Consider the following 24,621-nt stretch of genomic DNA (forward strand, 5'->3'; position numbering starts at 1 on the left):
ATAGTCAGTTTTAGCACTGACTGAGAGTAAGATTCACATTTTTCAACGTCTCTTCCATATCTCATTTTGAAATAAAACTCTTGAAAACCATTTATCTCTCACTGTAGTGCACACGAGCACACGCACACACAAAACCACACACTTAACAGGAAATGTCCAACTGATACAATAAATACAGCGTCAGATCAGAAGTATTCGGTTTCAATGTTTAATATCAATGACAACAAACTGAAATGCTTTGCAAAACCAATGATTGTAATAGAAATAGCAAAGGCAGCATACAAGGACCATGTTATGCAAATTAATTCTTAGGGCAAAACATCATTACAAAATGTAGTAGAAAATAGTAGCTCTACACGTTATTAGAGAATAAACATCACACCAAGCGTGAAAGCTCATACTAAATGCCACTATCATTCCCCAAAGAACTAGAAAAGAATACATTGATTTGAACCAAAAGATACAAAGGTACATATGCCCTGATCTCAGTAAGCTTCTATTGGCTACTCAGAGTTGTATAGACACAGAATTATATCAATATAACAAAATTGTGATTTTGCTGTGGTCTGTACTAGAAAAGACAATTCTTTCTAAAGGCACATGGTTTTTGGCAGCTCTACTGCGTACTTTACTGCAAAAAGAAAATAAATAGGAAAATAAAAATGTCCTGGACCCTTTTTCAATGTGGACCGACGCCCTGTTAGTGAGTATTCAATGAGTTGATGGTCCAGCAGTCGTCGTTGTTGACATTAATACACACTATGCATCAAAATCAGCATGGGTTTGGATCTAACCATTTCAGTCTGACTGCATTCTCTTCAATACAGTCACAGAAAATGATCCTTTGAAAAAAAAAAAAAAAATAGCAGAGACACATTTCTATCAGTCCAATATAATACAATTCTTCTTTAAATCTAAGAATATTTCAATAAATATTAAATATTCTCCTGCCCAGTTTAAAAAATGTTGTAACTAGACTAACATGAGCCCAGAGAGAGTGTAGTGGCTCTGATTGCAGCCTCTTAACACACACAGGCCTATCTTATGATCAAATCCCTTCACCGCCTTCTCACCAAATGCCTCATCTCAAATAAAGAACCTTCAATATAGCATTAAAATCACATTCGTATTAATCTAATTTTAAATTGTTCTTATTTCAAATAAATGAGGTAAAAGAGTATATTAAAGCTTATTCAGATTAGAGGTGTTCAATAAGTTGTTTTTTTTTTCAGCTTCACAAACAAAAATCAAAGAACCCTCTCTGACAAAAATGTTTCTTGGTTGCAGAAAGCTGAATTGAAGAAAATTCTTCCTTCCAAAAAGGGTTTTTCAAGTGGAAAAAAAGGGCAACAGTTGCTGGTTAAGAACCCAACCTATACCAGGGTTTCATACGCAAGAGAGAAACCGTTAAATATCTCCACCTGTTACACCCAAAAGGGACGGAGAGAGCGAATGAAACGGATGACCAATCAAGCAAAGAAGCTTTTTCTGTAGCCTGTAACACTAATTCCTGTAAACGGCTTCTGTAAAGGCTTCATCTCCGCAATATGATGTTAGCACAAACTTCAGGCATGACAGAGTCTAAAACTGATCTTAGACAAATCTCCATTTTAATAAAAACTCAACTGTACTTTTTTTTTCTTATTTACCAGACCCAAGGCACAATTTAGGGAAAATGGCTGCTTTGGGTCTGGCAGAACCACAGCCCACACACTTTTGAAACCCTTTTTTCCAGTTGTGTAACTTGAGAGTATAAGCCAGGAGAACTGCTCTCTTCTTCACGTGAGATCTCTCCTTTAATTGGCTAGCAGCCTTGGTGCAGAACTTTGACAACTAAATATATACAGTATGTGACATGTATGGCCATTAAAGGATAGCGCTGGTGTTTTTGAATGCATTTCTCATCGTCAACAAATCCTATGAAAATAACAAAATCAACAATGTGTTTGCTCTCCTCCCATTACTTTCTGACTTCCCACGTTCCCTTTTCAGCCTTCAACCCGGAAGTCATTGTCTCCAATTGTAAGCTAAAAACCTTGAAATACAGCTCACAAAGACATAGTTTCAATTTTAAAAATCGCTAACTGTTACCATGAAAAGTCAGGCTGTTGTAGTTATTACCAAATCAAATTCAAATGGGAACAATTCTTCATTACGCCGGGGACTATTTTCTGTGCTACGGAACTTTCCTGAGATGGAAAACGTGTTTATGGTCGGCTTATTAAGTTGTTTGAGGAAAAAGTTGGCTGGTCCGGTGCATCATGATGATGAAATATGCTGCAGAGCAGCAGCATGGCTCTGTGACGTGTTTTTAATCATTTTTTTAATACAATGGAGTTCTATGGCTGCTGGGACATGGCTGCATTGGGCACCGGCTACATGGACAAGACTTGTCAGCAAAACAAATTCATTGCTGATTTTGTTACTTTCATAGGATTTGTTGATGGTAAGAAATGCATAAAAAAAATCCACCAGCGTTATCCTTTAAAATTTAAGTTTAAGACTGCAGCTACAGCCCTTCTGTTGATGCAGGCTCCTACATGTGCAAACTCATCAAGTGCATCACGTCTCAAACACTAAGCAGCAACAAAACAAGGAAAAGTACACTTATTCTAATTCAAACTACTTGGACATCTAAAGCATATTGCAGATGTGATGATGTTTTGTATTTATAAGTCCAGATGCTGTCCAGTCCCACGGCATCTCGCTAGCTGTGCAGCATCAACAGTTGCTGTAGTTGTTACAATAGTCCTGGAATAATCAGGATAACCACATCACTCCCCAATGTATTCCCAACTACATTGCTACTCTGGGTTAGCCGTCTTTCATTATGAAAACGTAATAGCCTGTTTGCCAATATGTTTTTTTAGGATTGACCATCGGCAACAATTTTTAGGCACACATTTGCCACTGCAGTTGCAGAGTCTACACACATAGCAAGACTAACACCGGCCGAGTGAGCATCACTCAATAGGAGGTGAGAGAGCGCTGTTTGGCGTTACCTCTGAGGTATGCAGGTATGCTGAGGTATGCAAATACTGTTACACAGTATTTGCAAATACTGTTACACAGTATTTGCAATAAAGTATAAAATCTCACCTTGCTCACCAGCTTGTCCTAGTTGTTTTCATAAGGATGTCTTAAAATGGCTGCCACTCTTCTTCTATGCTTCCCTGTGCGGTGAGCCCCCCTAGTTTTTTTTTACCGCTCACAGGGAAGAGGCGCAGAAGAAGAGCGGCAGAGCTGTTTTTAATGGAAGGACTCAGGACAAGGGTTGCGAAAGTTTCACAAAAATTCCAGTTGTGTTAAAATTCATAACTGTTAAAAGTTCAAAACAAGTGAACTTTTACCTTAATTAGAGAGCATTCTACTCAATAAACATAAGAAAACTAAAAAAAAACAAATGTTTCAAGAACCATAAATCAGTTTGATAGTGTACTGGTATACAGGGGTTCAGTGTCTGATAACGGCCACAGATCTGCCTCTCCCATGGAATGGACAGTTTATATCCTTGAGGAGCTGTAAAACGTCTCAAAACGCGTCAAAAATGTCTGCACCGGGATCTGCCATTATTATGTTACCCCTGTTCTTCCAACTCTATTCGCTCGGCAGCATCCGCTTCTTCATCATTTCTTTCCTCTTGCTGTGCCACCTTGTATTGACAGCAGCAGACCTGGTTGTTTCTCTGGCCGAAAACTTCGGGATCTTAAATAAAGGAGAGACCAAAGGATGAGGTTTAGGTGACAGGGTCATCGGGAAATAAACACAACGTATTCCTCTGGTTATGGCATCCAGACCGCCATGTTGGAGGAGAGATAGCTACAGCAGAGAGGTAATGACAGTATTTCCTTTTGCTGTCACTCCTCCAACATGGCGGTGTGTCCCTCCTATTAACCACTGGTGGTAAACACTCTCTAGACATCAGCAGACCTTTATCATAACTGGTCCTTCAGACTGGTTTATGTTAACTGAGTTCATTCTTTCTCATTAAAGATATATTGATGTCTTCTGACAAAAACATGGCAATAAAGGAGAAATGAAAACAACTCACGTTTTTTGTGGAATGCAGCAACTGCACCAACTGCAATCAGAACTACAACTGCAATTACGATTCCAGCTACAGCCCCACTGGAGAGGCCCAGCTGTTCCACACCTGTACGTTAGAGAGTATAACAGAGTAAAAAAAAATTGTCGTGCTGCTTTACCCACTATCCCAACACCAAGAATATCTGCAGCCAGTTGCACCGGTTAAACTTAAGTTCAAACATAGGCTAGTTTGAACGTAAAGTCTCACTCAAAGCCCTTTCACGCCAAGTGCAAATTTCGGTGCAGATTATTCACACGGAAATTTCTAAAAAAAATGTTTTGTGGGTTATAATGGAAGCTTGCACACCAGGGCGGAAATTTCGTGATCACTAAAAGTGAGTGTGATAACTGGGTCGGAGGAATAAAGAGAGGAGACGAGTGCTGCATAACGCACATTCCCAAAAGGATTTAATGGGCAGAGTTCATTATATATGTACAAATATTTGACATTTAGCAAATGTTATCCATACTGGTTATTTCCTGTTATTTAATACTATATAACACTGTAAGACAGGCTATAGGAAACGTGAGCTGAGCAAAAGCGCATTCCAAGAATTCCATGCAGTGAATGATGATTGAAGAGTCAGTCATGTTTTCTTTTAAATACCTTATAGTTCATTATTGTTTTATTATTTAATTGCTCAGTTCTTTGTGCCGTTTTGCTACTCAAGCACGTTTGGAGATGTGCATGTAATATTTAATATAATGAAGTAATGGCTAGCTTGTATTTTAGAAATTAATACACAGATCCTGATTTGGTTGCAATGTGTTTTTGGCTGGTTTCTTTCCAAATATGAAGTTTTGAGGTGGGCTGTGGTGTTTTTCCTTGTAGGCAACATTAGGTTATTGATGCGGTCTGTTGGTCTTTGCTTGGCTGCAGAAGCCTGTAGTCCAGACTAAAGCTGAGTGATCCATCTCTCCATGGTCACCTTCTTTCTTTTCTATATTTGTTTGGTTTCAATTATAAATATTCATCATGGACTAATGAGTAGTCCTAAACACCCCAATGATATTATACCATTTGAACTTTTATGTAGGCTATTGATTATTGAATTACCTTTGTGTTACAGCCACATATTTCAGTATGATAGTTATTGGCATGCTCCTGGATGAGCCTATAAACTCTCTGTGTTCTGTCCGCCCTTCCAAAATAGGATGGTCCCAACACTTTCTCCTCTTTTTACTGTTTAAAAGAATGAAGATAACGTTGTTGTGACTGCTACTTTCTGTGTCCATTTTCTCTCAGATAATTAAGGAATTTGTTTTTTCCTGTTGATACGAAATTGGAAAAATAGAACTAGAATGCAAAATTTTTGCACCGGACTCGGTGTGTAAGCTTCACATGTGGAAAATTCCTGCACGAATATTCCGCAAATCCGTGAAACGGCTTTAAGTACGGTTGCACCAACTGAAATAGTTCCAACCAATATCTTGAACATGAATTCAGATCACTGAACTGACGAATAACAAATTTACAACTTTCTTTAGCCATCAATAAAACAAATAACTTTTTTCCACCCTGCTAATGAGGGGGAAATGCCTAACTTTTGCTCTGTTGAAAATAATGGTTAAATCGCTTGTAACAACGCATTATGTAATAACACAACAAAATGTAATATATTTTCACTTCATTATATAATAACACCCACATTTTGTAATAATCTGCTGCATTTTCTAATACGCAGCTTTAACGCAATATGTAATAAATTTCCCCGCATTTTGTAAAAAAATATGACATATTGCGGTGTGTGTGTGTGTGTCTCCTGACATTTGTGTGTACCAGTACTTAGATGTTTGTGTCAGTATAACACTCAGTGTCGTGCAGTTTCTATGTCTCTATGAACCCTCAAGTACAGTTTCTATTAAGCTAAGGAATACAGTGACACTTAATGTAGTTTTGACCAATGAAAGATACTAATCTACTGAACTAATAGTATCTTTTTAAAATGAATTTTGAGTCAGTATGATTCATGCTAGAATGCATAAAATAAACATTGTTGTGTAAAGGAAAACATTGTGCAACTGGCTGCTGGTTCTTAACTGCATTAAAAGCAGAATCACACGTCATCTGTGTAGTGTGATTCTGCCTTTTCTATTGTGCTTTTGCTTGTTGTTATGTTTGTTGTTGTCTCTTGTTTTGTTTTCTAAACTGCTGTACTCACCGATCTTTGTGGTTTCCTCAATGCTCTCATTGGATCGAGGGTTACGGACCTTGCAGGTCACAGATTTCAAGTCCTTGACACTGACGGTGCTTGTGACAGTGTAGGTTTTGTCTCTTGGGTTTTGTTCAGAGGAGGTCTGTGCTTCCTGCAGGTTCAGGGGCGCAGCGCTGGATTTGTTGAGGCCAGTCCATGACACCTGAGGTTCTGGGTATCCGCCGTGCGCTGTACAGGTCACAGTGTTTGTTGCTTTGTTAATGGTCAGGACCGGTCCTTGGTAGGGAGCTGTGTGTGAGAGAGACAGAAAGAGCACCACTATTTATACATTCCAGACATACCTTGATTTGTAGATTTGTCACTTTGGAAAGATGAAACACACTGACAAAGGAAGTTGTCCATACCTACAACCTGCAAAGTAGATTTACACTCTTTTCTAAAATCTTTGACAGGTCTGTTGTTCTTATCAAGTAAAGCAGCGCTGACCCAGATTGTTTTCTGGTCATCTTCCATGTTAACATTGTCGAGTCTAATGGAAACATTTCCAGAACTAAACTCAGTATTGAAGGCTCGGCATCTGTTGCGGTATTGTTCCGCTCTTGGTCCTTCAGTCCCGTTTTTGTCCCAGAAGAACAAAACCTTTTCCGAGTCGTCCTCTTGCCAGTAGAAACGGAGCCTCGTTGGATGGACTGACAAGTTCAGGGAGCAGGGAATCAAGACAGACCCTCCGACAGTGGCACTGACCGGTTTCTGAGCCATAACTGGTGCTAGAACAGATCACATTAAGACAGATTCATTAGCTGGAGGGGAAATGGTATCAATCTGAATCATTAACAGTCAATCTGAGAATTTCAAACATGGAAATGTGGTGGGTGAAATGAATACAGTGTCTAGAAAAATGTATCACCAGTGTTATCTGGTGATATGAGGGTATGCAGTTGTTGTAATATATGGGTGCAGCAGGTTTCTCTTTGTATTAACATATGCAAGGTCTGGGATTTCTTTAAATTGTATTCAGCCACAAAGTGAAGTAACTACTGCTGTTTGACGCAGTAAGACGTCAGAGAGCCTTAACTCTTCCTGTTTTGACTGCCCATCAGCCTGAGGCGGTCTGCCTGTTATCTGGTACAGTACAGTGTGACATCCCTCTCCTCTGACTCACTGTCGGCCATTTCAGGAGTCCTTCTGACCTGTGCTACCAAATGGAGGACGTTTTGTGAACCGTGCTCACTGTTCCAAGGCATGAAACAAGGCAGCAGCCGGCTCTTTGGCTACATATACCCGGAAACATGATGCAAACTAACAGGGAGCATATGTAAAGAGGATATAGCTTAGCACGCTTCCCCTTTCCCACTTGAAAAGGCACATGGTGGTGTTTGAAAAAGCATTGAGAGCCTATTAAGTTGAAACTTTCATTCATTTGGCCTTCCATTTTCCCATTATTTAGAATGGAAAGGCCGTCTGCTCCAACTCCTTTACAGATGTGGGTTATCTCGGTCTAGCTGACAGCTCATTAAGATAAGAGACTTCTTGCCTCAAGGCCAAAAGTTGCATAATGAAGCTTGAAGTGATTACATGTGTCATTAAAGCTCAACATGACGGTCTAATTTGATGTTGTAAAGGAATTACTGTGCACTCATCACACATGGCTGCCTAGGTATCAGTATTAATATGAAGTAATATACTCTCATGGTATATTAGGTATTTATACTATGATACACTAATAGTTTCCTGCCTTTTCTTGCCGACCCATATATTACACCAAGACAAACCACTATATTCAGTGTTAGCCACGCAAACCCAATGCACATTAGTACACATACTTGTAAATAATTTTCGTCTGTAGTGTCTGGGCAGGTGAGTGCAGAAAGATAATAAAAGTTAAGACAGTTCAGAGCAATACACATGAGTCATAAAATATAACACAGATGAATTATGCAGACATGAAACAGAAGCATGCACTAAGAACTTAGAACGACAAGAGCGACATACACACATGCAGTTACACCGTATAAACACATAAACACAGATAGCGCACAGAGCACAAACTCATTCAAACAGAAGTTGTTGGGCCAGTTACTGTAACTGGCCAAACAACTTCTGTTTGAATGAGTCAGTCAATGAAAAAATGACGGAAAAAATGAAGAATGTGATAACGTACCACATAGAAGGTAAAATAAAAGTCCTCTAGAAGCCATTCGCCACTGGAAAAAAAACAAGTGATTTTTTTAGTTATCTGTATCTACAGTATATCCTACACTATGTCAAAGTGGTTACTTCATTGCTCTCAGTGTCATGTGTAAACACACAGGCTAAGTTATCATGATGGGGGCAATCTCTATTTATCTTACTCATAAAAATGAGAGAAAAAAAAAATAATGAGCCTATTATAAGACGTTGGCATACACATAGGTGTGTTCCTCAAGTAAATCTGAGCACATCATCCGGAGGCTGTTGCAGAGCATTTGGCAATTGGCATGCAATAAAAATAGAATTCATGAGTCAGCACACTCTTAACACAAACTCTTGTAAATCAAAAAGGAATGAAGAAGGAACAGTCAATATTTCAAAACACACGAAAGTGTAACTTCAAAAGCATAAATGTCAAAGTCTTCAATAACTTTAACTTCCTTTAATGTGCCTTTTTTTTTTTTTTTTTTTTTTTTTTTTTTTTACTCCAATCCTCCACTGTTTTTCAAAACGCAGGATAGCTCCTTTTGACATAAAACTCTACCAGCTGAGACTCACCAGATTAGAGTCACTCCCAGCCCGTGCAGCAGTCCTTTCACCTGAGGTCCTTCACCGCTGACTGCAGTCATGCAAAGAATGAATCTGCCAGGGAAGTGGCCCTTGTCCTCTGATTGGCTGTAAACCATAATTATAGGTTACACAAAACATGAGGACGTAGAGATAAGAGTGTTTAAGAGACTGTCACTTTAAAACTTTCTCACACTCTCTCTCTTCCTCTTCAGCGGCTTCTAGGATTCGTGCCTTGTGTTGTGTCGATGTGTTTTACTTTGACATGAGTATAATAATGTAAGTGTATTGGTACATGCAGTGGCGTGTCCAGGCTGTTGTGACTGGGGTGGTCGGGGTGGGGCACAGACTCGAGCAAGGGCGGCACTGAGCGCTGCATTTAAGACAGATGTAGGCAGGTCCTGTTGCTGTGTGGGTGGTGTTCTCTCGAAAGGAGGAGTTTTAATCTGCCTTCTATCTGTATGCATCAGGGGTCACGTGGTGCCAGTCCACGTGTCCCGGGTTAGTTGTTTATTGAGCTTAAAGGTAGGCTATATAAAAAATGACATCATCAAGGCATGTAGATTTATAAAATTTTTTGTTGAAAAGTAGGCTACTTTTGCTTATACATTATATTCCAAATAAAATAAGTCCTGTCAATAGACTCACGTGCATAACGCTATCGCTCTCAAACACACACACACACACAACGTTACCATGCAAAATAGAAAAATAGGATCATCTACTATGAAAATTTGCACTTTACTTCATTTCTGACATGTATTTTGTTGCCAAATTGCCATATGCTTTTACCATTACGCAATGCCAAATGTGCAACGTGCATGTCCTGTTAACCATCGTCACACATTGCCAATTGCTAAATACGCAATCTACAACCAAGAAAAACAACACAGTAAATATGTAAAAAGCACAGCCCAGCAAAAAGTCATGAAAATAAACTACAAAGGCATCTTACCTTCACCTGACACACACACACACATCGCCCTTGATTGGTTAATACATTACGCTACATTCAAAACAATTTAGTAAATCCTCCCCAGTTGTGTCTCATGTCACTTAAATCAACTCACGTGGTGCAATATTTATTATTACTTTACTGAAAGGGACTCAAAGCTACTCGTCGGGAGATAGACTGGGAGTAGAACTCAACCTGTTGCTGTAACTCAGTCTCAGTAAAACAAGGAGCACAATGTTCCAATAATTGTGCTTAGAGGGAATTTTCACCAGACATTATGATATGTAATTACCGGATAACGGAAACCCTGGTATGCATATAAAGAAATGTAGGCTGAAGACAAAGAAAACGTGCTCTACTCATTGGCTGAGATCTCTAATCTTTAAGAGCGATCACAGCCACAAATACAATACTATCAGACGATAAGAGATAAGAGATAAACATGTAGGTCACGCTGAGGAAGGCATCACCCGAAATCACCCATGTGTTTCAGTGGACTGTTGCTTCTAAAATAATAATAAAATCATAATTGGAAGAAGAGAGCTGTGAGTGCTCGTCCTTATAATAGGCCCTGCATATTTATACTTCAGGTGTGTGCTGCCTTTATCTTTGCCATTTGGTTCATACAGTGAATGCCATTCATACTGTTAATTATTATTATTATTGTTTTTATTTTATAATTTTTTTTGGCGGGGGGTGTGCTGGCTTAATGGTCCCGCCTCAAGCATGGCCATCAGTCAATCATACAGTACTGTAACTCCAGATTTTGGGGTGGCAGCTGGGGGGGCCAATCAGTAGCCTCATTCATGTTTACAGGTGCTACATCTAATCTGTTTGACAATTAGCAGAAGCAACAGGTTCTGCAAAGAGTGATTTGGATAAACACTTGATGCAAACGTTTAACTCAAATCTGAATCTTAATTTACAAGACAAGAGAGGAAACCACTGTGGTTCCTCCCTTGTGGTTTTAATCAGTCAATCTGAGACTTTCAAATGTGGAAATGTGGTGGGTGAAACGAATACAGTGTCTAGAACAGTGTTGTCTGGTTGCTAAATAGCTGGTCTGTAGTTGTTGTAATATATGGGTGCAACAGGTTTCTCTTTGTATTAACACATGCAAGGTTCAAGGTTCAAGGTTATCGTTATTATCCCCGAGGGACAATTTGTTGTACAGCCAGCAGTAATCACATAACCATTGCAAACAATAATAAATAGACAACAATTACAATTCATGAGTCAGCACACTCTTAACACCGAAACTCTCGCAAATCAAAAAGGAGTAATGACGAAGGAACAGTCAGTATTTCAAAACACAGGCAAGTCTAACCTCAAAAGCATAAATATTTTGTATGTCAGTAACTTTAACTTACCATAATGCACTTTTTAATAACTCCAATCCTCCACTCCAAAATTCATTTTGTCAGTGTCGATGTTATTTTTGGTATAAAACTCCTCCTTTTCTCTCTCTCTCTCTCTCTCTCTCGCCCCTCTCTCTACCAGCTGAGACTCACCAGATTAGAGTGACTCGTGACTCCCAGTCCGTGCAGCACTTCCTTCACCTAGCTTCTTCACCGCTGACTGCAAGCAGGAAGGAAGTTGCACACGTCCATAGGTAGGCAGCCCCTCCTCTGTCGTCTACAGTAAAGAAACCATGAGAACCTAGAGACGAGAGTGTTGAACCACTAAACTCACTCTTCTTCCTCTTTCTCCTGAATTCCATGACTCATGTTCTATTTATATGTTTCACTTGTCTAGTGTAACAGCTTAATAGTTTAAGTGTATTGGTACATGAGTAACCAAGATATCGAGGCTGTCACATCTCTGTAGCAGCCTCAGTTTCAGACTAACAGGGAATGCATCCTAAATGGACTTGGTCCCCTTACTACACAATTATTAAAGTCCCTCCAAACAGGCCAGTTTGCAGCATTTGAACATCTAAAGATATCTTTTGAATTTGCCCAGAGCCTGTGGTCAAAATGAACAGGAGTCAGTGACCCTGAAATAGAAAGTCTGCCATTGTAGTATGGAAATTCAAAATCTGTGATCAATATCAGCTAGCTTAGTAGTATGTCGCCTAAATGAAGCGGTTCAAAAACACCACCTCTACTCGCTCTAACTGCCTCTTACCTATAAACAAATCCCTTCTTCCTCTCTTGTAGAGATTAACTTTCCAATCACTTCTCCATTCTACCTCTGTCCTTGACTCCTAATAATTATAGTTATTTTCCTAACATTATTACCCTAGAATCACACTTCATTCACATGATATCTATGAAGGGAAGTATTCGAGGACACACTTCAAACAACAGGAGTTACAGATGAAACATACACACACAAAGTAGCCCTGCTGTTCTAATAGGCCTCTATGCAAACTGACCTATTATAGCATAAAGGTGTTATGATCATGTACTGTAAGGCTAGTGTCTGGAAATAGACAAAGTATTACACAGCCCTGAAACAAAGCTGACAAGTGATAAAACATAAATATGTATTACAGTTACGCTCATGATGAAAGTGAAATGATAAAACACACAGAGGAAAACTTGAGAAACCCAACTTTAATAATATTATAAATAGAATATTTCATAAGAAAAACAGCCAGCCTATGCTGAGGAAGTGCAACAGGCCATAATGCTATGCATAGAGAATTAACATTGAACAACACAATGAGAAAATTAACATAGATAGATACTGTACATAGACATAAACACTAAAAGGACTACACTACAACTATAGTGAAAAAACAAAAGGTGTGCTGGGAAATGATCAGTTTGACACAGTGACAGTATGTCTTGTGCAAAAGAGCTCTGCACTTCATATGGGGTTTTTTTTTTTTTTCTTTTTTTTTTTTTTCCATGTTGTGATTTTGTCATTTGTATCTTAAGGACATGCGGCAGGTTTACATTGGTTGTTAGCTAAAAAGCAAAACAAAAAATGGAGGGTGAGACGCAGACTTTCAGCAGCTGGAAGTTTTCCCATTACATTGAATTGATCTCAGTTGTGTGGCAGCAAAATGCTTTCCACAGCGAAAAACACAACATCCAGTTTATCAGCAATGTAATTCTCAGGGAAAAACAAGGAGCCGCTACTGCCAATGAAACGGAAAGTAATATAACGACTAATGTAACTAATTACTGCTCCTGTTGAGTAATTGGTAAAGCAACGTGATTACTATAAGTAAAGAGTAACTGATTACATTTTCCCAGTAACTTGCCCAACACTGATCATGACACTACAGAAGAGGTTCCCGGTGGACACAGAACCTAAATTCTCACATACATTCCCCTGCACCACTCTTATATTTGAGGTTAGGTTCATCCAGATACAGTACATCGGTGTGTGTTACAGTTTTCCATGAGCGGAGGAGTTGCTCATTATACCCCTTAATACAGACTTCCAGTTAACTACAGGATCACAGCTTTAGTTAGGAGCGTCGTCACACTCGGGTGTCTCCCACGTACCTTTGGACGTATCGCACATTGCAGATCTGTATCAGTGACTTGTTACTACTTCATCACCTCTGTATTAGTGTGCAGCACCTTATACTACAGTCTGAAACATGGGAGTACAAGCACCATGACTGTTACAGTAGCTCAAACAGCTGCCGAGAAGACCTTTACTCTTTAATCTTCATATATTCAGGATGCATTTGAGTAGTCTTATTCAAAATGAGGCAATGATTGAACATTCTATTGAATAATGACACCATTAAAGGATAATGGGTAGCTTAAGTCCTGATAACACAGGATCCTGACAGACTGCATCCTCTGTTTGCTGAACGATGGTCATTGAATGATGAACTTTTTCCAAAATTGTCTTTTGGAATAGCTAAATGCCCACTGAGCAATTTTACGTTGATTAGACGTTTAAAACACGTCTAAATGGCCCATAGCCGTCTAGGCTAAATTAAGGTTAAATGGGGTTGAAAAGTGAAAGTTTATTAGATGTCTATACATAGACAATATTATCCTGGACTATATGAGAGCTACGCATAGACGCAATGTTGAAATTACTTCTTGTGCTCAGATAATTATCTTGTAGGCTATTCTACAGGACTTCTCTGGTGCATATTTTTGGTATTTACAGATGTTTATTCATTGTAATAATGTATTTACTGCTTGGTCTAAAATAGGTCTATACATAGCCGTAATGATCCTGGGCTATATGAGAGCTAAAGCATAGACGCGACGTTGAAATCACGTCTTTTGCTCAGTGGGTGTCTTCGGTTTGTCGACATCGAAAGAAAACGTGGGGTGTATTGCTTCCGTTCTCGTTCCTTCCTTTAAAGGAGGGAGAAAGGAGGGAGAAAAAATTAAAGGAGGGAGGGAGGGAGAGAGGGAGGGAGGGAGGGGTTAGAAAATAAAACATTTTCAATATCAATACAATGGGACAATGACAGAATCTTTTTACACTGTAGAATCAAATGCTTCCTTGTCACCTAGTACAGAGGTCTCAAACTGTGAGCCATGCAGAGAGAGGATGGTTTTCATTCAACCAAACACCACAGCAGCTGCTTATTATGATTATTCAAGTGGTCATGTAAACACAATGGTGCAATTTCCTTGATGGGATAAAGGCCGTTATCGCATTATGAGAATCCCGAATATAAGAGTTAGGTTTTTGCTCAATCTTTCAAATTATTCGCTGCATTTATAGACTTAGTCTGACTTCTTTCTTTGTTTTTGTTTTTTTGTTCCTACCTCTCAGGGAGATCCTTCAGAGTGTCTTGGAGAGGGGAAGTGTCTAAATCCCACTACTTGTCCACAGGGGTACCTCAAGGGTCAGTGCTTGGACCCCTTCTCTTTTCATTATACACCACCTCATTGGGTGCAGTGATCCGCTCACATGGGTTCTCTTATCATTCATATGCTGACGATACCCAGCTCCTCCTGTCGTTCCCGCCAGACGGCCCCACAGTCTCAGCGCGGATATCGGCATGCCTCGCCGACATCTCGGCTTGGATGAAGGAACGCCACCTTCAGCTTAACTTGTCAAAGACTGAGCTCCTTGTCATCCCAGCCAGTCCCTCTATACAACAACAAATCAGCATCCAGCTCGAATCAACTGAGCTCATACCCACAAAGTCTGCCAGAAACTTGGGTGTCATGATTGATGACCAGCTAACCTTCAAGGAGCATGTGACTTCTGTTGCTCGGTCATGCCGATTTGCTCTATACAATATCAGGAAGATCAGACCCTACCTGTCTGAGCATGCAGCACAACTCCTGGTACAGGCTCTTGTAATATCACGCCTTGACTACTGCAACTCCTTACTGGCAGGGCTCCCGGCCTGTACTTTCAAACCTCTGCAGATGATCCAGAACGCGGCGGCGCGTCTGGTCTTCAACCAGCCCAAAAGAGCACATGTCACTCCGCTATTCATATCCCTCCACTGGCTCCCAGTTGCTGCCCGCATCAAGTTCAAGTCCTTGATGCTCGCCTACAAAACAATAACCTACCTGAACTCCCTCATTCAGGTCTACGCTCCCTCCCGCTCACTACGCTCTGCCATGGAGCGGCGCCTGGTGCTGCCACCACAGCAAGGCCCTAAGTCTCTAGCCAGACTCTTCTCTTCTGTGGTTCCCCGGTGGTGGAACGAGTTGCCAAACTCCATTCGATCCGCAGAATCCCTCTCTATCCTTAAGAAAAGGCTAAAGACCCAGCTCTTTAGCGAATACCTCCTTTCATAAAAAAAAAAAAAAAAAAAAATTTGATGCCCTCTATGCATTACCTCATAGCACTGCCTTGTAGCACTCCCTCGTAGCACCTTTGTCCTGTTGGACCAGAACTTAGCTTGTTGCACTGTCTCGTAGCACCTTTGTCCTGTTGGACCAGAACTTAGCTCTATAGCACTTACTCTCGTTGTTCTCTCCTATCTAGAAACTTGCTTGTGTTGTATGCAAATCTCATGTGTAAGTCGCTTTGGATAAAAGCGTCTGCCAAATGTGAAATTGTAATTGTTTTTCTGCACATTAGTGCAAACATAACCGGATAGAGAACAACGTCCCCGGAAGCAGGAAACATCATGCGACCAGGAAAACTCACTTTTGGACTGACTTCCCAGTTACTGGGCTATTAGTGAGCATGTGAACTCCCTCAGTAACACACCTTCAACCAGAGAGGAGGAACTGATCAGTGAAGTCAGCTGCTGTAGTGTTTGGTTGTAATGAAAACCCAGAGACTCTCGGCCCTCCATCACACAGTTTGAGACTCCAGGGGTCAGATGTATAAATGATGTGTCGCACAAAAAGAATGCAAACGCCACTTTCCACGCAGAATCTAGTATTTATAAATAAGTAATGTGCAGTGAGAGTGTGCGAACCTCCACGTTTTACACCATGTACACAGACTTTTCTGAGTCAGCTGAGCAGAGTGTGATATAGCAATGTGGCAAAGACAAGGAACATGTTGAAGAGGGAATTTGGGCAACATTTTATTTGGAGCCTTAATCTTTTCATCCATACTGTAGTGGCCTATTAGGTCTCAACAGTTTTATATAACAACATCTACAGATGTGTGTGTTACCATCCTTGTTTCCACAAGCGGGGTGTTTTTAGTAGTAAATAGGTTCAATTAAATTGTACAAGAATGTGAGAATAAGAATATCGCAAAACATCATATCAAATAAGTCTGATTTTCTGGCCCCTGTTATGATTAGCATTTATGTCCACGCCACGTTAATAGCAGTGTGTCAGCATCCATTTATGGCTATTCATTAGGCTCGTGCACATGCGCACAGTTTCATGATGATTGAGATTAGAAAACAGAAGAATATGTCAAGAACACGTAAGCACGGTTTTATAAGTCTGAAGTCTTCAATTTTGTACAAACAGATTTGAATCGACAGAGTTTTATGCATCTGGCCCCTGGTCTAGTATAACACTTTTCCTTTGATAACAGGCATACACCTACTGCATGTCCTGATGGACAAACAATTGCAGAAAGAGTGAGAAAGAGAGGGGGTTTGGGTAGGAAGAGGGGAGAGTGAAAAAGTGAAAGAATTGTCTTTTTTAGAAAAAATATTACCCAATTATTACTTTGGGTAAATGTTGGAATTCTGGCAATACAGGCTTAACACCTGTCTTTATTATTAGCAGTTAAATAATTTAATATTTATCACAGGGAATTATGTTGCATCAAACATTCAATCATAAGTTGAGGAGAATGGAATGCACCACTCACTTCTGCAGCACACATAAGTCCACACTGCAAGACTGACGATGATAGCGGCGATGACAATAGCGACAACAGCGACAACTATAGCTTCAGTGTGGCTGCTCACTGTTGGAAGAACATAAAGACAAATACAATACAGTGTTAGGCTGTAACATTGTTTAACACATGAAACTAATAGAGGATAAGTTCAAATCCAACCACTGGGGAGCCTGTCAAAAATATGTATGACATCTTGAGGACAAGGGGGCTTGAACCTGGGTCCTGCGGCTTAGGATCCACCCCTGGATTAAGACAATAACTGAATCTCATTTCAGGATCTTGTAAACTCGTCCATGTGATGTATTATGTCTGTCATGTGGAGGGACACTCACACTGAACAGTAGTGAACAAGAGGGCTTTTCACACAGCAACATGCTTAAATCTACGGAAGAGGATTAGGGCCACATGTGAAAAATGTATTTGAGTTCTGATTTTAAAGTCAGAATTCTGAGATTAAAGTCAGAATTCTGAGTATAAGAGTGTAGGAGTATCCAAGGCTGGATTTTTCCTTTATCACATTACATTAATCAAACCCAAAATTCCCCCTCTTTCTCCCAATCTTTCCTGTTTTTCCTAACTTTCATCTGTCTAATAAAGGCAAAAAAGATACATATATACTGTATGTGTGTAACAAAGGTGAATACCGAGTTATAGCCCATTTACTGCTGTCCACGTCTAGTTAGTTATTAGTTAGTAAGTATTTTTTAACATTTACTAATTTTTCCTTGTTTTTTTAATACAAACTTTATGGTGTCAAACCTAGCTTAGAACAAACTGCTCTCCCGGCTAACAATGACGGCCTAAATAAAATTACATGAATGTGAAAGTAAAGAAGATTTTGAGGGATTATTTCCTGGAGGAGACTTCCATTTCTTCCTGTGGGTGTCAGCTGACTGACAGGAAGCAGAGCGGAACGTAACACAGCACTGAGATGAAAACACTTGACTGTTTATTGTGATGGATTCTTTCGCTCTGTGGAAGAGTGAATGGCAGCTAATGGCTTCTTCTGAAGGGAGGAGAACAAGTCTTGATATCTGCAACTATGCTGATTGTTTGCAAACAAACCAGGAAAGATGGAAAGGAGAAGGGAACCTAGACGATTGGCACAAACTTAAAGGTCCCATATTTTACAATTTCCAGTGTTTTATTTTATGTCTTGAGGTGTCATGTATCAAAAACACTCTCAATCCGTTTGTACACGTTCATTTTCCAGCATCTCTCTGAGCCTTACCAAGAACAGGCTGTTTCTGTCTCTGTGTCTTTAAGGCTCATTAATATTAACGACCCTCTGTTCTGATTGGCTAACCGTTTCAAGAGACACCACGGCTCCGCTAGCCACAGGTGTTTAACTCTGATTTAACTGTAGTGAAACCTCTCTGTAAATAAACAATGACAGCCTCTCAACGTCATTTGATCAAACCATACATTTTTGAGCCAGAGTCAGATCCTGAATGTGAACGAACAGAAGACAACCAACCAAGACTACAACACGTTTCAGAATGGTAAATTCTTATTTTTTTTATCTTTTTTATGCTTTGTTAGCCTATTATTTCTTGCAAAAGCCACGGTGCTGTAGGCGGACAAATGATAATGAGCGAACCTTTGTGACGGCACAAAGTTACCTAAGTCCAAACGGCTCGTTTAGAGGCTCGCTTTTCTAATATGGATTGTGTGGATTTAGTTGGCGACCGTGCATTTTGATACTTTCACCTTCCTCCTTTATAATCAAAGAGGCCTTTATAATCCTTTATAATCAAAGAGGGCTATAAAAATAAATAAGCAAATATGGGACCTTTAAAAAATAACAAAATAAAAAAAAACACCGGTACCTGGAGGAGGAGGATCTGTAGTGTCTCTGGTTGCGCTGACAGTCTGGTTTGAAGTGGGGTTGTAAACATGGCAGGAGACAGACTTCACAGACTCTGTGAAGTTGACTCTGCTGCTGATGTTGTAGGTGCCATCTTCCTCCAGGGTCACGCTGGTCTGAACCTCGTGTGGTTCCAGTGTTCGTTCAGAGGCCTGGGAAGTGTCCCGGGACTTCCAGGTGATTTCAGGTTTAGGGTAACCTCCCTGTGTGCTGCAGGTTGCTGTCATCTTTGTGGGATCTATTTCAATTTTGGGGACCTGGAAGGGAGCTGGAAAGGGTTTGGGTTTAGGATTAGGTTTAGCGGGTTTAGCGAATCAAAACAGCGTGCCTAAAAACCTCCAGAAAAACGTGATGCACGTTGCAGAAGAAGAGAGTGCACTGTACAACAGGAAAACAATGGTTTTGGTGGCGACGTGTTTCTAGCGACGCTTCTCAGTGTGATGGCACACAGTTACAAGAAAAGCAACTGTGACAGGAAATGGTGACAAATTTCACAGACTTAATCATAAAATGCCAGGAATAAAGATATCTTGGAGTTTTAGAGTCTGGAGCTACATCAAAACAGAAACATCAATTAATTTAAAAGAATATGACAACAAGAATTGTGTTATTTTATCAATTCATCAAATCATCAGTTCATTTGACATATTATAAATACAGACCATCATACCTGCAACATATAGAGTCCACTGGCAGACTTTCTCTGTTCTGCTTGACATAAAAACAACCTCAGAGGAGGTCCGGTCGTCTCCCAGCTTCACTGGCTCAATGACAAGTGAAAGGTTTCCCAAAGGTAACTGATCTGGAAAGATTTTGGTCCTATTTCTGAATGTCTCACTTTGTGTTTGAAACTCTTCTTGTCCTTTGTTGTACACATGGACAACAATGTTAGAGTCACCTTGACCCTGCCAGTATATCCGGCTTTCTGCAGGCTGGAACGGTTCACTTAAGTTATGATGGCACAGCCAGAGAGCCGCGGCTCCTCTTGTTCTGTTGATATTTGTGTTCTCAGATGATGCCAGCAGTGGAAGAACCAAGTGGAAAACTACAAAGAAAGTGAAAGGAGATTTAGTCAAAGCAAACAATCACAAATCACCTTTGCTCTCTGATCTTTTCTAGGAGTTGTTTTCTATGAGTAACAGTTTATGGTTATATAAAAGGGCTGACTTGACAGCAAAAGCTAAAGCGACATATATGCAACTAGCTACCGTCCCGCACTCTTCCCCCTCAGCTGGTCCATTTCCTGTCCCAACACTTGCCACTCGTCGGGCTTGAAACAGCCAGAGGTTAAAACCTCCACACTGATGTTCACCGTGTGTTTGAACGGCTCCTGTCTTGAACGGGTCTTATACATTGAGCTTTGTTGAACTTTCTTTTCTTACAGCTTAAAATATATATATTTCATATCCCAAGCACTGCAAGTATGCAGTCAAAACATGAAATATTTCTCACTGCACTCGACTGGTTCTTATCTAACCACAATATCTCATTTATATCCTGCTTACAAACTGAGAGCTATGGCAACAGCTTCCAAAGAAGACACTTTCACATGATTACTCATCTTGGTGAGCACTCACACAACCTGGTAACTTCCTGCCCCTAAGATGATTATGTGACACAAACCGAGACAAGGGAAGTGGAAACAAAGGAAAAACTACACAGGCTAGCAGGGGGCACTCCTGAACCACAATCTATTTATACAACAGGCACTTGAGCTGCATATGTCCCGCCATAATCACTGTGATATATCAAACGTAACAAATGTACACTACTGAGGTAAACCTGTTATTTTAATTTGTATACCTGACAGTTTTCTTCTACCTCTACTTCTGCTGTCATATAGGCTACAGTATGTACAGTAAGAGCCCCACCTCCTGCACCCCTCCTTCTCCTAGCCCCATAAACTTCCTGTCCCCCCTTCACCTCTGGGAGAGGTGGGTGTCATTTTTCCTCCCGTATTATCACAATCCATCTTATAGTTTCTTATCATTCATATTTCTATTTTTGTTATCCCAACTGTCATAAAGTCTGGATGCACCTGTCTGGATGCTGTGTTCCCCTATGGGAGAGGAGCTGGAGTGACATATTCACTTGGAGGATTTGTTTGGTTTTATTTCATGTCAGGTCAGAATAAACGGACATCAGGTCCAAAGACATCCTGGTTTTGGGTCCTTCCTTCACCTTCCACACAACGCAGAATTTCACCGGTCACAGTTACATTTGTTCAGACTGAAAGGTTTAATAAACATAAAGAAGGCGATTCACTTAAAAACAATTCAGCAGCAGTGGGTTTTTTTATATATATTGTCAGAATCTGAAGTGTGATTTTCTGTTCCTCCATACAATGGCAGTGAATGGAGGGAGAAAAAAAAACACTGTTCTCCCATGTCCTCTACCACAGTGATTCTCAACCTTTTTCATACCAATGGCCGCAAATTCAGTACACATTAGGGCCATGGACCCCCATTTGATGAGATGTTGCCTCTCAGACCCAAATCTGAGAATATTTGTATTGTTAGATATGATTTTGTCCAGAATTCCATGACTATCTATATTGTAGGTAGAGAGATAACACTGAAGCTATGATCAAAACAGTCATTCTTCTACATTCTATAACTGTGTTGACTTCTTGTAAATTAAATAATGGTGAAGTTTAACAATTCATCCATTTTCTGGGGACCCCCTGGAACCCCCTCAAGGACCCCTGGTGGTCCCGGGACCCCACGTTGAGAACCACTGCTCTACCAGAGCAACAGATATCAGATTATCGCTGATTTTGGGTTTATATCATGGAGGAAGCTACACAGCCCAAGATACTACCAAAGTTCAACATCACTTTTAAGATTTTTCCCTTTCCTTCATGCCGTCCAGTCTGTGTCTTGACCAAAAACACCAGACCTGGGTCCTTGGTCCCCAACGCTCGTCCCTTTACAGTCTCTGTCTCTATTTTGCGTTTATCCTGGGCTGTAGGTGGGGCATCCTGCATATCGTTGGATATCCAATTCACCATATCTCCAAAGAGTCAGCTTTCAGGAGCCAAGACAAACAGCCTTGATTTTAGCTTGACCACCATTGCATTTTACGTTTTGAAAGGGTTTCATAAGCCCAAGAGGTCGTACAACTTTCTCAACCCACAAAGGGCCGTGTAATACGTTAAAACATGAAAATCACCAAAATTGGAGTTATGAGGTATTCACCAGACAACAATGATTTGTTTATCTGGCATAATGTGGCTGGCATCTCTCTTTAACTCACTGTCAGGCATTTTCTGCATAAGTCTGATTGAATGAAGGACATTTTCTGAACGCACTGAGCTGTCATGTCTGTTCAGACTAACCGCTGGAACACGTGACTGAATCGTACTGTTTATTTTCTTTGTCTGTTTTATGGTTGCCTTTGCTCTCTGGTCTCTCTTGAAAAAAGAGATGTCCATCTCAGTGAGACCATCTGCTTACATCATGGTTAAATTAAATGAAAATTTTTTTAAATTCAGTTATGTCCTCCTGAGGGACTGCCAGTGTGCAGCAATCATGCAGTAAAAAGTGATAAGGGCATATCTGAGTGTATAGTAGCTCCGAGGGAATCATATCATGCAAATAGCTAAGCAAACCGTAGTATTATTTCCTCCTATCCTGACACACACAAACTAATCTTTGATGTTGTTAATGTCAGTGGAATCAGTTTGTGCACACAGTCGCAACCAACTGTCTTGACTTCAGCCATGCTATACAGTTTCCCATTGAGTCAGTGGAGTAATGAGCTCATAGAAAAAGTCAAGTGAAAAAAAAGTCATGAGTGATAACTTACCAACCACGAAAGCAGACAGAAATCCTCTCTGGAAGATAAACCCCTTCATGTCAGATCAACCTGCACTTGTGCTCTGCTTTGATATCAGGAAGTAGGCAGATTCAAAATATGATTCAGAGGGTTAGATCTTATCTGATCAGCTGGCCACGCCCACAATGTTATAGCTTCCTGCATAACTATGTTTCTTGCATAGAGATTATGAAGCAAAATCACACTGTATTTGGATAGTGCAAATTAGAAGTCTTTGGGTTGGCATTAGGGTTACAAATAGGTTCAAGGCTAAGGTCAGGGTAAAAATAGTCATGTGACACTTTGGTGAACATCTACATTTTGTCACCTGATAGATGAGTATCAACACTGGACTATCCAAATAAATCAGATTTACCTAAAGCAGACTTGCTGCCTTTGTCTGGGCTCCGGTCACCCGGAAAATAATAAGATGCTGAGTCATAAGAGTCGCTCTCTCTCTTTCACTCTCTCCTTCTCTCCTCCACATGCTCATTTCCTTCCTCTGAAATCTGTGGAGTCTATTTTCCTAAATCTCAGAGACTGATTTGGAATGTTTCACAGACTGTTAAACTGACTCCTGTCTCTCCCCTCCCTCTCTATCTCTCTATCCATCTTGCTTTCTCAATCTCTCTCTCTCTCTCTCTCTTTGCCTGTGTACATTCCTCTCTCCATCTTTCCTTCTCCTTTTCTATTGCCTTCCCCTCACTCTCTTGCTCTCACAATCTCTCTTTTACTTTATTCCTCTGTGTCTCCCTACTTAGATCCAAGACGGTGCTAAAGGTCATCTGCCTCCATTTAACCCATTACCATCTCTCTGTGTTGTCTTCATACACAGCAAATTGATGCTTAACAGTGACAAAAACTGGTTGAAGCAGTGAAAATTCCCATGCAGCAGGGCAGCACACTAAACTAATTGCCACAAGGCCTAACTGCATTCTTCGAGCTTTTGATACTAGACTGACGAAAGCACACAGCTGTGAGCAACCTACAGCTTCACACACATTTGGATGTGGGTTTGATGCTGCAAGTTTGATGTGGGTTCAATTTGGATAACAGAGCTCACAGAAAGGAAAGCAAGAGTTATGATATTACTCATCTCTGTTTTCGGGTTCAATATCAAGAGGTCACAGCGCACGCTCACTCATCTGTGGCGTCCATCGAAAAGGGACGTTGTTCTTAAAAATAGCACAATGAAACGTCAATGAAACTTAATGCAATGTATTTCCTGAGGGATCATTCAAAAGTGTAAACCAATGGGATATCAGTCTGGGAGAGAAAGGCAGTTTGATTTGATTGGAGGGGCGGAGAATTCAAAACCATGAGATGGCAACATGGAATTTTTATATACATCGACTGGTACACTATGAAGTCACCATTAAAGATACTACTACATTCATTGTTAAATTTGTATATTATAACAATGAAAATAAGGTAACAAGGTGAAAAAGTCATTTTTCATTTCATTGTGACTTTCAAGAGTCACCACATGTAGCTAAAAATACAGTTTGCACGTTAACCTCATGGTCATTGTAATGATTCATATCCCAAGCACAACAAGTATGCAGTCATGAAATATGAAATATTTCTCAGCTTGTCGGCTGGTGCTTGCATAACAATACTATCTCACTGCTTGTATCCTGTACTTGAACTATCAGCCCATGTGCTCTTGCTATAAAAAGCAAGAAAAAATGTGTAGCTTGACAACTTTCATCCTCCTGACAGCATTTTTGGTGCGCGCACCGTTTGATTCAACAAAATTGTTGCAAATA

At 40.3% G+C, this 24,621-nt stretch overlaps 1 protein-coding gene across 1 annotated transcript; it reads right to left on the reverse strand.

Moving 5' to 3' along the window:
* Positions 1 to 2,955: 2,955 nt before the first annotated feature.
* On the reverse strand, positions 2,956 to 23,801 carry LOC139650477 (CD276 antigen-like). The gene is made up of 10 exons (XM_071527160.1): positions 22,844 to 23,801; positions 19,707 to 20,081; positions 18,999 to 19,304; positions 17,137 to 17,235; positions 14,203 to 14,234; positions 8,404 to 8,446; positions 6,647 to 7,009; positions 6,249 to 6,530; positions 4,052 to 4,153; positions 2,956 to 3,705 (listed from the first exon to the last, which is right to left on the reverse strand). The coding sequence occupies exons 1-10, from the start codon at positions 22,890 to 22,892 to the stop codon at positions 3,578 to 3,580; spliced, it is 1,779 nt and encodes a 592-aa protein (XP_071383261.1). The 5' UTR covers positions 22,893 to 23,801; the 3' UTR covers positions 2,956 to 3,577.
* Positions 23,802 to 24,621: the final 820 nt, after the last annotated feature.

The sequence above is a fragment of the Centroberyx affinis genome, unplaced genomic scaffold (assembly GCF_046629955.1).
Source record: "Centroberyx affinis isolate AG114_WGS23_722 - 3 ecotype Tasmania unplaced genomic scaffold, CSIRO-AGI_Caff_v1 ptg001495l_1, whole genome shotgun sequence".
Lineage (NCBI taxonomy): Eukaryota > Metazoa > Chordata > Actinopteri > Beryciformes > Berycidae > Centroberyx > Centroberyx affinis.

Excerpts from the sequence above, each read along its gene's own strand:
- LOC139650477 (XM_071527160.1), bottom strand. The coding sequence starts at position 22,892 with ATGAAGGGGTTTATCTTCCAGAGAGGATTTCTGTCTGCTTTCGTGGTT. Across the intron at positions 17,236-18,998 it reads TACAGATCCTCCTCCTCCAG|TGAGCAGCCACACTGAAGCT; the intron begins GTACCGGTGTTT and ends TTCTTCCAACAG. Across the intron at positions 4,154-6,248 it reads TGAGGAAACCACAAAGATCG|GTGTGGAACAGCTGGGCCTC; the intron begins GTGAGTACAGCA and ends TCTAACGTACAG.